The 14,363-nt window shown below is 47.0% G+C and overlaps 1 protein-coding gene across 1 annotated transcript; it reads left to right on the top strand.

Annotated features, from left to right (window-relative positions):
* The first annotated feature begins 7,917 nt into the window (after positions 1–7,917).
* On the top strand, positions 7,918–10,993 carry LOC122558620 (C-C motif chemokine 7-like). Its single transcript, XM_043707409.2, has 3 exons — positions 7,918–8,334; positions 9,114–9,222; positions 9,325–10,993. Exons 1-3 carry the CDS (start codon positions 8,250–8,252, stop codon positions 9,536–9,538), a joined length of 408 nt encoding a protein of 135 aa, XP_043563344.2. The 5' UTR covers positions 7,918–8,249; the 3' UTR covers positions 9,539–10,993.
* The last annotated feature ends 3,370 nt before the right edge of the window (positions 10,994–14,363 follow it).

Below are 14,363 nucleotides of genomic sequence, written 5' to 3'. Positions count from 1 at the left end.
AAAAGGCAATTGTTCACCTGGGCAAGTGTTAGCAATCTGGTGTACTGGCACTGAAGCCACAAAGCCACACTTCCCACAGTGTATGGATTACACTCCCTCATACACACAACCCCATTCTCCCAGCCTTTCACTGTACAACCAGCAGGCCTTACAGTTTAGCTACACTTAGCTACCTTCTGTCTATGCACCCTCTCTACATCACTACTTTTCTGTTCCTAGTGCCCACTGAAGACCCTCATCATGTCATTGATAAGGGAACATCATATACAGACAAGCAAACAGACAGTTCAAACATGAGCTTTTATTTAGACAACAAAAGGGAACACAAACAAAATCAAAAGAAGCTGCAGTTCACCCCCACGCTGCAATCCAAACACTGATGCCAGGACCAATGAATATTGTACATTCCATGATGATCTTCCATAGCCAGCTGTCATCGACTGGAACTGGGTGTCAATCAGCTCCTGTCTGCCCTGGAGTGCCCAGCACATCTGAACATTCTCATTGACAAGAAAAGCCTCCTCCTCATGTCAATGGCATTACCATCTCCTCTTTGGAGGACTACTCCCATTCCTCAGTTCCTCAGAATTCAGCACATTGACTGGAAGTCTGCTCCTTTTTTGCCGAGTATAGCATGCCAGGGTGCTGTGGCACTCAGGGTCCAGAATATGCTGGAGGACCATCTCACTGACTCAATCATGAGCCTTATACAGATCCCCAGTCTTTTCTGATAAAGTTCTTTAAACATTAATGTTAGAAGTTAGTTATAGAAGGAGAAATTAGAACTGATAGGGTTATAACAGTGTTTCTGGTTTTTGATCAATATGGGAATCTTAGGTTACAGAGAAATGCAGCAAGGAAGACATGAGGAATGTTGGACCAGCCATGATTCTGTTGAATGATGGTGCAGGATGGAAGGGCTGGATTTCTGTTCCTATTTCGTATGGTCTTACTATGGGGTCTTCAATCATTGGCATTACCTTCACTGAGATGCTTACATTCAATTTCTAAGGACCAGTATCATCTTTGACCTGCATCTGATCCTTAAACACCTTCACTCTGCATTACAAATTGATGATATAATGATTGTACAGCGGGTCCCCGATTCATGAACATCAGCTTATGAGCACTTGTACCTATGACTGCAATACCATGCAGGAGTATAATCTTAAAGATCCATTATGAAAACTTATGACCTTATATTGTCTTGTAATGGGTTCCGACTTGGACTCGAGAATGAACCCATTTGCAAACTGTGGACAGCCTGGAAATTAGACTTAGTTGTGTTTCAAACACCTGTATTTGCTCCTTCAATGTCTCAATGTCCAGCAAACAGGGGGCCTATGCTGTTGCTCATCAAATAGCCATTGTCCATTTGTATTTCACATGTAGAAAATAGAAAGTGATGGGACATCAGCATCCACCCCTGCTCCCCGGGGCCCCCATGTACCCTTTGACTGCACAAGACTAACGGCCCATTTCTATCCATGCCCCCATGCAAAGTCCCACCAGTTTAACCTGACCTCCAGCTGCCCTTCCTGCACTCTGAACTCTGACATTACACCTTCATGATGCCCACCATCGCCCTCCAGACTCCACCAATGGAGGTGACAGAGCTGGTCACTGCTAATAACGCACCACATGTATCAAAACACACGCACCAACAGATTCAAAAACATCTTCCCCATAATTATTTGACTTTTTAATGGACCTCTCAAATGTTAAATTTAATGTTGATTTTCTTCTTTGTACACCTTCTCTGCGGACGTAACGTTGTATTCTTTACTCGGTTCCACTGTCCTAATAAACCTTGTTTGGTATGATCTGCCTGTACTGCACGCAAAACAAAATTTTCCACTGTACTTTTCAGGTATGTGTGGCAACAATAAATCAAATCAAATCACCCATAGTGTACCACCCCCCAATACCCCCCTCATCATCCTTGACCCAACCCGACAGATGCCTCTGTTTCTCCTTTGCCCAGTATTGACTTTTGACAAGGAGTCTTCTTGCCCCTACAGCTCCCCCTTGCACTCTGGCTCGAGATTCTGGCTGACTTCAAGCAGCCCCTTGACATGAAGGAGCAGACGCCTCTCCGATGGCTATGTTTGCAGCTCATTGGCTGATGGGATACAATTCCCAGTGACTGCTGCTGGATCTACATGGCTGACTGCTGCACAATGCCCTCACTGTCGTCAGACACATCCCCTGACCAGCTCCGCATGGACGACTGACCGTGGCCAAACAATTGTGACCGATGGTACCAGGACCATCTGACTGGCAGTAGACCTCCTTCCCATATAGGCTAAAGACTAGTGTCCACCCACTTTGTAAGAGGGCCACTTGAATAAATGTGCAGTGAGTTTGCCGCATGCTTTCAGTGTTAAGCCGACGTTGCCAGTGTGCTGTTCACCAAGCTGTTTCCCACTCCCCGGACAGATCCCCGTTGACAAGCAGGGATGCTGCCAGAGTGCAGGGAGAGTGAGTGAGTGAGTGCTCAGAGAATAAGTGAGCAGCCCTGAGGTGCAGCCTGGTCTAGTCTGTGAGCTAGTAGATGCCCCTACACAGGGAGCTCCTGCTGCAGCCTCTCAATGCTGGTGCCCCTGCAATCAAGCTGTGAGCTTCCGAAGCAGCCTACATGTGGATAAGGGAGGTGCCCTGTTTTTCGCGAGAGGTTGGCAGATGTCAGGTACCAATGTTGTTGGATGAGATCTGCTTAGGGCTGGTGCCTGTGGATCATGCCCAGAGCTGTTTGGTGCTGACTAGCCAGCAGTGAGCTGATGTCAACAGGGCACCCACCTGGAATCCATGGCAAGAATTCTCGACGTTGGGACTGCTCATAACGGGAAGCAGGATGGGACGCTATATATTAATGAGGTGAGCTGTTCACTTAGTGAGTCACCCAGTCATAGACGTAGCATAGAAACAGATCAGTCCAACTCATCCACATTTCTTAAACTGAATAAGTCCTACGCCCCAAACTGCATTTGACCCATATCCCTCTAAACCTCAGCTATCCATGTACCTGTCCAAATGTTTTTTTTCAATTTTATAACTGGACTCGCCTCTACCACTTCATCTGGCAGTTTTTTCCGTAGACCATCTGTGTGAAAATGTTGCCCCTCAGGTCCCTTTTAAATCTTGCCTCGCTGACCTTAAACCTACACCCTCTAGCTTTGGACTCCCCTACACTGGGGAGAAATCCTTGGCTATTCACCTTATCCATGCCCCTTATGATTTTACAAACCTCTATAAAATCACCCCTCAGCCTCTGATGCTCCAGAGAAAGAAGTCCTAGCCTATCCAGCCTTTCCTTATGACTCAAACCCTCAGTTACATCCTGGAAATCTTTGTTGCACCCTTTCCAGTTGATAACAGCTTCCCTGGAAAAACACCTTGCTCCCAGTTGCTTTGCTTCCACTATATCTGCTCCCAGGAGGAAAAATTCCACTCCAGGACAACCCAGATGGCCTCCTATTTCAGGGACCGTAATTTCCCCTCCCACGTGATCAACAGTGCTCTTCAGCACTTCCACTTCCCGCACCTCCATCACTGCCAACCCAACAAGGATAGAACTCCCCCTGGTCCTCACCTTCCACCCCACTAATAGAACATAGAAGAATACAGCGCAGTACAGGCCCTTTGGCCGTCAATGTTGCGCCGATCCAAGCCCACCTAACCTACACTAGCCCACTATCCTCCATATGCCTATACAATGCCCGTTTAAATGCCCATAATGAGGGAGAGTCCACCACTGCTACTGGCAGGGCATTCCATGAACTCACGACTCGCTGAGTAAAGAACCTACCCCTAACATCTGTCCTATACCTACCCCCCCTTAATTTAAAGCTATGCCCCCTTGTAATAGCTGACTCCATACGTGTAAAAAGATTCTCACTGTCGACCCTATCTAACCCCCTAATCATCTTGTACACCTCTATCAAGTCATCCCTAAACCTTCTTTTCTCCAATGAAAACAACCCCAAGTGCCTCAGCCTTTCCTCATACGATCTTCCTACCATACCAGGCAACATCCTGGTAAACCTCCTCTGCACCCGTTCCAGTGCCTCCACATCCTTCCTATAGTATGGCGACCAAAACTGCACACAATACTCCAGGTGCGGCCGCACCAGAGTCTTATACAACTGCAAAATGATCTCAGGACTCCGGAACTCAATTCCTCTACCAATAAAAGCCAGTACGCCATATGCCTTCTTCACCGCACTATTTACCTGGGTGGCAACTTTCAAAGATCTGTGTAGATGGACGCCAAGATCCCTCTGCTCATCCACACTACCAAGTATCCGACCATTAGCCCAGTACCCCATCTTTTTGTTACTCTTACCAAAGTGAATCACCTCACACTTAGCTACATTGAACTCCATTTGCCACCTTTCTGCCCAGTTCTGCAGCTTATTTATATCCCGCTGTAACCTGCCACATCCTTCCTCACTGTCAACAACTCCTCCGACTTTCGTATCATCCGCAAACTTGCTCACCCAACCTTCTAGCCCCTCCTCCAGGTCATTTATAAAAATGACAAACAGCAATGGTCCCAAAACAGATCCTTGCGGAACACCACTAGTAACGGCACTCCAAGATGAACCTTTACCATCAACTACTACCCTCTGTCTTCTTCCAGCCAGCCAACTCCTAATCCAAACCTCCAACTCACCCTCAATGCCATACCTCCGTATTTTTTGAAGTAGCGTACCATGGGGAACCTTATCAAACGCCTTACTAAAATCCATATACACCACATCTACCGCTTTCCCCTCATCCACCTCCTTAGTCACCTTCTCAAAGAATTCAATAAGGTTTGTGAGGCACGACCTGCCCTTCACAAAACCATGCTGACTATCCTTGATCACATTATTCCTATCCAGGTGTTCATAAATCCTATCCCTTACAATTCTCTCTAAGACTTTGCCCACAACAGAAGTGAGACTCACCAGCCTATAGTTACTAGGGTTATCCCTACTCCCCTTCTTGAACAAGGGAACCACATTTGCTAGCCTCCTATCTTCTGGCACTACTCCTGTCGACAATGAGGACATAAAAATCAAGGCCAATGGCTCTGCAATCTCCTCCCTTGCTTCCCAGAGAATCCTAGGATAAATGCCATCAGGCCCAGGGGACTTATCTATTTTCACCCTTTCCAGAATTTCCAACACCTCTTCCCTCCATACCTGAAAGCCATTCATTCTACTTAATTGTGACTCAGTATTCACATCGGCAACAATGTCCTGTTCCTGAGTGAATACTGACGAAAAGTATTCATTCAGTGTCTCCCCAATCTCTTCAGCCTCCATACGCAACTTCCCACTACTATCCTTGACTGGATCTATTCCTACCCTAGTCATTCTTTTATTCCTGACATACCTATAGAAAGCCTTAGGGTTTTCCCTAATCCGACCAACTAAGGACCTTTCATGTCCCCTCCTTGCTGCTCTTAGCTCTCTCTTCAGGTCCTTCCTGGCTACCTTATAACTCTCAATCGCCCCAATTGAACCTTCACGCCTCACCTTTACATAGGCCGCCCTCTTCCATTTAACAAGGGATTCCAATTCTTTATTAAACCATGGCTCCCTCACACGACCCTTTCCTCCCTGCCTGACGGGTACATACTTATCAAGGACACTCAATAGTTGCTCCTTGAACAAGCTCCACATATCAATTACGCCCTTGCCTTGAAGCCTACTTTTCCAAGCCACGCATCCTCAGTCATGCCTCACAGCATCATAATTTCCCTACCCCCAGCTATAACTCTTGCCCTGCAGTGCACACTTATCCCTCTCCATCACTAGAGTAAAAGTCACCGAATTGTGGTCACTGTCCCCAAAGTGTTCACCTACCTCTAATTCTAACACCTGGCCTGGTTCGTTACCCAGAACCAAATCCAGTATGGCCTCACCTCTTGTTGGCCTGTCTACATATTGTGTCAGGAAACCCTCCTGCACACATTGGACAAACACCAACACATCTAACGAACTAGAGCTATAGCTTTCCCAATCAATATCAGGAAAGTTAAAGTCCCCCATAACAACCACCCTATTACTTTCACTCTTCTCCTGAATCATCCTCGCAATCCTTTCTTCTACGTTTCTAGGACTATTAGGAGGCCTGTAAAAAACTCCTAACAGGGTGACCTCACCTTTCCTATTCCTAACCTCAGCCCAAACTACCTCAGATGGCGAGTCTTCATCCATCATCCTTTCCACCGCTGTAATACGATCTTTGACAAGCAATGCCACACCTCCCCCTCTTTACCCCCACCTCTGACCCTACTAAAACATTTAAACCCTGGAACCTGCAATAGCCAATCCTGTCCCTGTTCTACCCATGTCTCTGTAATAGCCACAATATCCGTAATCTCTGGATACAGCACATTATCCTCCGCCATTTACCCCAACTACAGACAGACTACACCACCAGGGAAATATTTCCCTTCCCACCCTTATTTGCATTCCACAGAGACCATTCCCTCCACGACTCTCTTGTTAGGTCCACCTTCCCCCCTCCGCCCATACCAAACCACCTTCTACATCCAGCACCTTCCCTTGCCACCAGAGGAGGTATAAAACCTGCACCCACACGTCCCCCTACACCTCTGGCCAAGGCCCCAAAGTATCTTTTCACATCCGGTAGAGATGTTCCTGTATATCCACCCACCTCGTCTACTGCATTTGTTGCTCTTGATATGGTCTCCTCTGCATCAGGGAGACAGGGTGCCAACTTGTGGAGCACTTCAGAGAATATCTCTGGGACACATGCACTAAACAACCTCAACACCTTGTGGCCGACCATTTCAACTCTGTCTCCCACACCACCTCCTACTCCTTCAAGGACATGCAAGTCCTGGGCCTCCTTCACAGCCAAATCATATTCACCCACCAACTAGAAGAAGGATGCTTCATATTCCGCCTTGGGACCCTTCATCCACATGGCATCAACATCGACATCACCAGTTTCCAAATCCCCCCTCCAAATCTTGGCACTGCCCTCTTGACCTGTCCTACCTGTCCATCTTCCTTCCCATCTATCCGCTCCACCCTCCTCAACGATTATCACAATTACCCCTAACTGCATCCACCCAGTGCCTTCCTACCTACCTTGCCCCCAGCCCCTCTCTTTTTTATCTCTCCTGATGAAGGGCTTATCCCTGAAATGTTGATTCTCCTGCTGCCTGACCTGCTGTGCTTTTCCAGTGCCACCCATTTCGACTCTTCCCACAGCAGTGTGACTCGAATTGTACACAGTACTCCAAAAGTGCTTCACCAACGCCATGTGCAGTTGTAACTTGACGTCCTGACTCATGTACTCAATGCTCTGAAGTATGTGAAGACAAGCATACCAAATGCCTTCTTCACCACCTTGTCTACCTGGGACACCACTTTCAAGGAACTATGTACCTGCATCCCTAAATCTTTCTGTTTGGCAACAGTCTGCAGAGGTCTTAATGAGGTCATTAACATGCAATAATCCTTTTTAACAGGAAACTTGCAGTAAAGCGCCTAATTGGAAAATTAGGTTGTTCCTTTAGTTTGTGGAGAGATTCTCCAGAACATTGCAACATTAAACTGAGTTTAAGATAATTTATTGAAATGGTAAAGAACTGGGAGATCAGGGTCACTCATACAGACAGAGTGGAGAGTTTATGTTAGGTCTCACCGTAGTAAAGGAGACCGCACTGTGAGCAGTGAATATAGTGGTTAAGACTTAAACTACAACAGAACACACCTTCATCTGCAAGTTGTGTTTGGGGCCTTGGTCATTGAAAGCTATGTAAATGCAGCTGTCTCTGCCTTTTCCTCCTGCAGTGAGTTATGTTGATGTTAATCTCACTTCCTGCTCTGAGCTGCTTCCCCGAGGGGGATTCAGTCAATCAGGAAGCTCGATTGCTCTCATTGTCTCTCTCTCACCCGGAGAGGGAAGTTGGGGTTGGGCTGAGGGAATCGAGATGACAGTTTGCTGAGAAACACTGACCTCAGAGGATCCAGCTGCTCGTGCTCCTGTCTCCAAGAATCCCATTCACAGAACAACATGAACTTCCCATTTCAGGGAGAACAGCCATGGAGGACCAATTCCAGGGAGAGCTGTCATTGCTGGGGCACTGGGGAAGTTTCAGGGAGTGTCCATATTGCTGACTGGGTGCAGTTACTCCAGGATATAAAGCAGGAGGTGACAGCTCCCTCATCAGCCACACTCCCTCTTCAACACTGAACACTCCCAAGGTGAGCCGGGCCAGGATGAGGACAGCACTGTGTGTAACTGCCGTTGTGGTAGGAGCACTGGCAATCTGCTTGATCCAGGATGGTGTGGCTGCAGCTCCAGGTAAGAGAGAGGCTTCCTTCTTCCCAATCTTTGCTCAGAACCTGAGAATGAGGAAAACAGGAACAGTTTCCAGAGCTCATGCTGGTTTCCATCGACTGTTTGTGTTACTTATTAGAGTTAATGTAATGATTCCTCCTGACTCCATTCAGAGACTGTGGGCCAATGTTTCCAAATAGAAACATAACAGAGAGAAAGAGAGAGACCACTCAGCCCATCAAGCTGCTACTAGCTCTTTAATCGAGTGATTCAACTGGTTAATCTTTTCTGTTCTATCTGTCCAGTCCCTGTCAATTTTCACCTAGTGTGGAAATGGCTGAAGTCTAAGAGGAGACCTGATGAGGGTTTGGAGATGCCCATGCGGTTTGATAGGCTGGATTTGAGGAATATGTTTCCACTTGCGACAGAGAGCAGAACTTGGAATGATCCATTTAAACAGTCTCTAATCAATCCCATTGGGAACTGAGCAGAATATCCTTCACTCAGAGGCAGATTCAACAGTCGATTCTGAGACCAAAAGGAGTGGTCAACCTGAATAACATTGAGATGTTTTAAAGAGAAGCTTAACATACACACAACGGAGAGAGGAATAGTAGGATATGTGGATGGGGTGAACAAGGCCTGTGCAAAGAGGGCTGGAAACTGCAGCAGGGAGCAGATGGGCTGAATGGTCTGTTTGCACTCAAAGTGTTTCTAGGTGAAGACGTGTAGGATACGGTGACTGTGTGAGAATGTGCCGTGAATGTGTTCAAGGTTTCACTGTCTCCTCCTCCACATTGCAGCTGGCTCTGTGATTATCGATTGCTGTGAGAACTTTAAGACCACTCGCATTCCTCATAAACGGCTCGTAAGCTTCACCAGGACAGTTGGCTGCTCCACCCCCTCCATCATGTGAGTGTTTCAAGGTGTTTTTATCACAGTCGGAGGAAATGAAAGGGTTGGAGCTGGTGCCTGTGATTCTCTGATAATCATAATCTCATCTCACTCTTTCAGCTTCACAAATAGGAGGAAGATGAGAATTTGTACGAGAGCGAGTGAGAAATGGGTTCAAGATGCAGTGGCATTTCTGGAGAAGAAACTGGGGATTGGAAGAGAAGAACCCTTTGAAAGCACAATCTTTCAATCCACTGGAAACACATGGAGTGTTGGACTGACTGGTGTTACACTGGGGGACAGGCAGAATGGAGAAGGTGGATCCACAACCTGATTCCCTGATCACTTGCAATATTCCTGTTGCTGTGCTCATTAACATGAAAGACTGTGAATGGTAACTAACTCACTTTCCCTGTGTGTGGCCCAATCATCAAACTAGTGAAGATTGCTAATGGAACAGGGGAAATATGACTGGACACCAGTGGGACAGATAGAGGGAATAGTCAGTCTGACACTGGACAAGATTCCAGCAACTGTCTGGCTGATCCCAGGATCATCCCAGAGTGTGGATCTCAGCACAGGGGCGGGTGTGTGGGTCAGTCACTGGAGGTGGCAGTAGGGGTCAGTGTTTTATGCTGGGGATGTGGACATACACTGGGAGTAGGTAGATGTCTTATGGCAGGATATAAGTCTGACTCTGGGAATGTGGTTGTGAGTCAAACATTGGGGGTGGGGATTATAGATGGGTCTCTGGAGGCTGGCGTGGATCAGTGTCCAGGGAATTTGAGTTGGGCCAGTAAAGAGTCCCTACAGTGTGGAAACAGGCCATTCAGCCCAACAAGTTTGTGGGCGGCACGGTGGCACAGTGGTTAGCACTGCTGCCTCGCAGCGCCAGAGACCCGGGTTCAATTCCTGCCTCAGGCGACTGACTGTGTGGAGTTTGCACGTTCTCCCCGTGTCTGCGTGGGTTTCCTCCGGGTGCTCCGGTTTCCTCCCACAATCCAAAGATGTGCAGGTCAGGTGAATTGGCCTTGCTAAATTGCCCGTAGTGTTAGATAAGGGGCAAATGTAGGGGTATGGGTGGGTTGCGCTTCGGCGGGTCGGTGTGGACTTGTTGGGCCGAAGGGCCTGTTTCCACACTGTAATCTAATCTGTAATCTAATCTAAAGTTCATACTGACTCTCTGAAGAACATCCCACCCACACTCAGCCCCCTATCCTATCCCTGTAACATTGCATTTCCCACAGCTAATCCACCTAATTTTCACATCCCTGGACAGTAAGGACAATTTAGCATGGCCAATCCACCTAGCCTGCACATCTTTGGACCATGGGAGGAAACTGGAGCATTTGGGGGAAACCCACGCACACACTGGGAGAATGTGCAAACTCCACACAGACAGTCACCCGAGGCTGGAATTGAACCCAGGTCCCTGGCACTGTGAGGCAGTAGTGCATGTAAACAGACTGCCTGAAAAATATTAAATATTAAAATATTTTTTTAAAAATTGAACAGACTGAGCCACCATGCTACCATCCCTGGTGGGGATGTGTCAGTCTCTGGGGGTCATGTGTAGGTCTGTGTATTGGGGAGGTGCACGACTCTGTGGCTGGGCTGGGCTGGGGGTAAGTCCTGAAGAAGGGCCTGTGCCCGAAACGTCGAATCTCCTGTTCCCTGGATGCTGCCTGACCTGCTGTGCTGTTCCAGCAATAAAGTTTCAACTTTGATCTCCAGCATCTGCAGACCTCACTTTCTCCTCCTGGGGGTAAGTCAGGCAATATGGGTGGGGTGGGAGAGTCTCCGAGGGTGGTATGTGGGTCTATCTATGAGGAGGGGGGTGGGAGTGTTTGTAGGTTAGACAATTAAGGTGGGGATTTATCTGGGGTTTGGGACTCTCTCTTGGACTCCCTGAAAAGCCATTCTCATTCCATTGGTAATCTCGGAATGGTTGTGATATTTCCCCTTCCTTTCCCTCATTACCTCACTGAATTCTGAGCTTTTGATCTTTATGCATTGAAACTGTGACAATAAAATAAATGTTGTTTCTGAAGAAAGTTTCTCTCTGGTTTTCCAGTCTCTGAGCATCTTCATTTTTGAACTTTCAGTTTTCTGCACAAAAGAAACTGCTTTGAATTTCCAACCAGTTTTCACCATCACCTTCCATTGGTCACGATCTATTCAGAGGGTAAAATACTGTCAGCCGATTGGCCGAGAATTGGGAGGGACAGTCAGAGGAGAGTCTGCTCATTTGCATTTATATAAATTAGATATTATTTGTATTTATTTACATTGTAGTTACATCACATTGAGTCCATGGGAGCAGGCCATTTGACCCAAACTGTGAGTGTGCACGTGTCTATCTACAAGAAACTGCCCTCCTCAACTCAATCACCAAAGTGTCCTGTTATCCCTCTCTGCCCAGTTGGATTCTCCCATCTCTTCCTCCATGTCTTGATAGACTAATTTGGTAACTACAAAAGGGCCTCCTGACTGTCTACCACAGAGAAGATCAATATAATAATCCTTCTCAAAGTCTGCTCTGACTTCAGGGCCCCAATCTCCAGAACAGAACAGAGTCATCCTCAGTTTGAAGGGACTGTCCAATCCGAAGGTTAAGTGAGTCAGGTTGATGAGCTGGGAATATTGAGAGACACTTGGCAATCTAATAATATAGAGATTCTGAAAGGCAGCTGAAATTAGCTCCTGAATTCTTGCTTCAGGATTTCGGATGGGACAGAGTGGGTGGAGAAGGAGCTGGCTGACAGAGCTGTGATTACAATATTGGCTAAATGAACAGTCCCAGCTGTGAGGAGAGTTGGGTTCAGCTCAGCAGAGAACCTTATGACTGCACATGGATGGAACTGAGGTACAAAGAAGGAGCAAACAAACGAACCGATTGAAGGAAGGGAGAGTGTGAATTACCAAGACACTGACAATCTTCTCAAAGTGGAAGATAAGGTTCAATGCAGAGGAAAAGAGATGGTGCACTTTGATCAGAAGAACATTGGAAGAGATTATAAAATAGAGGGTACAATTTGATTTGATTTATTATTGTCACATGTACTGACTTACAATGAAATGTATTGTATTACATGATAACCAGACAAATCATACCTTACCTAAGTATATCAGGGGTGTAGAAACAGTTCCACTATATCCAGGCCTCTCAGTGTCATAGAGTCATAGAGTCCGACAGCACGGACACAGGCCCTTTGACCCAAATTGGTCCGTGCCAGCCAATCCCATCCATCCACTCTAACCCTATTTCCCTGCACTTGGCCCATATTCTTCTAGTCCTTTCCTATCCAAGTATTCATCCAAATGCCTTTGAAATGTTGTTAATGTACCGTCTCAGCCACATCCTCTGGCAGCTCATTCCATATGCGTACTACCCTCTGCATAAAAAAGTTGCCCCTCAGGTTCCCTTTTATTCTTTCCCCTCTAATCTTAAACTGATGCCCTCCAGTCCCCAATTCCCCAACCCTGGGTAAAAGACTGAGCATTTCCACCCTCTCATGATCTTATACACCTCTATAAGGGCCCCCCTCAGTCTCCTATGCTCTAAAGAAAAAAGTCCGAGCTTGTCCACCTCTCCCTATTACTCAGACCCTTGAGTCCTGGCAACATCCTTATAAATTTGTTCTGCACTCTTTCCAGTTTAATAACATCCTTCCTATAGCAAGGTGAGCAAAACTGAACACAATACTCCAAGTGCAGCCTCACAAATGTCTTGTAAAACTGCAACATAACTTCTCAACTTCTATACTCAGTGCCCTGACTGATGAGGGCCAGTGTGCCAAAAGCCTCCTTCACTGCCCTGTCTACCTGGGACTCCACTCTCAGAGAACCGTGCACCTCAACTCCAAGATCCCTCTGTTCCACTATACTCCTTAATGCCCTACCATTCACCATGAAAGTTCTACCTTAATTTGACTTTCCAAAGTACAACACCTCACACTCATCTACATTAAACTCCAGTTGCCATTTCTTGGCCCCCTTCCCCAGCTGATCAAAGTCCTGCTGCAATTTCTGAGAACATTCCTCACTGCCCATGATATCACCTATTTTAGTGTCATCAGCAAACTTACTAATCATGCCTTGTACATTCTCATCCACAGAATTGATATAGAAAACAAAAGGTCATGGGCTCAGCACCTCCTCCTGAGGCACTCCACAAGTCACAGGTCTCCAGTCTGACAAGCCTCCTTCCACCAATACCCTCTGCTTCCTAGCATCAAGACAATTGTGGAACCAAATTACCAGCTTCCCCCCCCCCCACCCCGCAGATTCCGTGTGATCTAACCTTCCAGAGCAGCCTACCATGTGGAACCTTATCAAAGGCCTTACTGAAATCCATATAGACTACATCTAACCCTTGTCAACCTTCCTGATCACTTCATCAAAGAACTCTAACAAACATTTGAGGCATGATCTCCCACGCACAAAGTCATACTGACTACTCCTCATCAAACCCTGTCTTTCCAAATGCATGGCTGTCTTATCTCAGAATCTTCTCAAGTAACTTACCCACCACATTTGTTAGGCTCTAAAGAAAAGCCAAAGAACCGTGGAAGCTGTAAATCAACAACTAAAACAGGGTCACTGGACTCAAAACGTTACTGCTGCTTTCTCTCCACATATGCTGCTGAGCTTTTCCAGTAATTACAGTTTTTGTTCTCTGAGTATGCTGTAACTTTCAATGAGATACACCCTCATCCATCAAGTACAGTCACAGATTTCTAACCACTCCCCAAATGACAAGCCCTTCATCCCCAGAACCATTCTTGCAAACCATCTCTGCCCCTCTCACCCACCCCCTGGCCTTCCATGCCCAACACCATTAGATAAGATTACTTACAGTGTGGAAACAGGCCCTTTGGCCCAACAAGTCCACACCGCCCCGCCGAAGCGCAACCCACCCATACCCCTACATTTACCCCTTACCTAACACTAGGGGCAATTTAGCATGGCCAATTCACCTGAACGGAACATCTTTTAGACTGTGGGAGGAAACCGGAGCACCCGGAGGAAACCCACGCAGACACGGGGAGAACGTGCAAACTCCACACAGTCAGTCGCCTGAGGCGGGAATTGAACCCGGGTCTCTGGCGCTGTGAGGCAGCAGTGCTAACCACTGTGCCACCGTGCCGCCCACAACC

The sequence above is a fragment of the Chiloscyllium plagiosum genome, unplaced genomic scaffold (genome assembly GCF_037043375.1).
Source record: "Chiloscyllium plagiosum isolate Xiang-an unplaced genomic scaffold, Cpla_swu_hap1 HiC_scaffold_17, whole genome shotgun sequence".
Taxonomy (NCBI): domain Eukaryota; kingdom Metazoa; phylum Chordata; class Chondrichthyes; order Orectolobiformes; family Hemiscylliidae; genus Chiloscyllium; species Chiloscyllium plagiosum.
Note: the sequence above shows the minus strand (reverse complement) of the source record. Positions and strands in the feature narration are given on the sequence as shown.

Excerpts from the sequence above, each read along its gene's own strand:
- LOC122558620 (XM_043707409.2), top strand. The coding sequence starts at position 8,250 with ATGAGGACAGCACTGTGTGTAACTGCCGTTGTGGTAGGAGCACTGGCA. Across the intron at positions 8,335-9,113 it reads TGGTGTGGCTGCAGCTCCAG|CTGGCTCTGTGATTATCGAT; the intron begins GTAAGAGAGAGG and ends TCCACATTGCAG. Across the intron at positions 9,223-9,324 it reads TGCTCCACCCCCTCCATCAT|CTTCACAAATAGGAGGAAGA; the intron begins GTGAGTGTTTCA and ends TCACTCTTTCAG.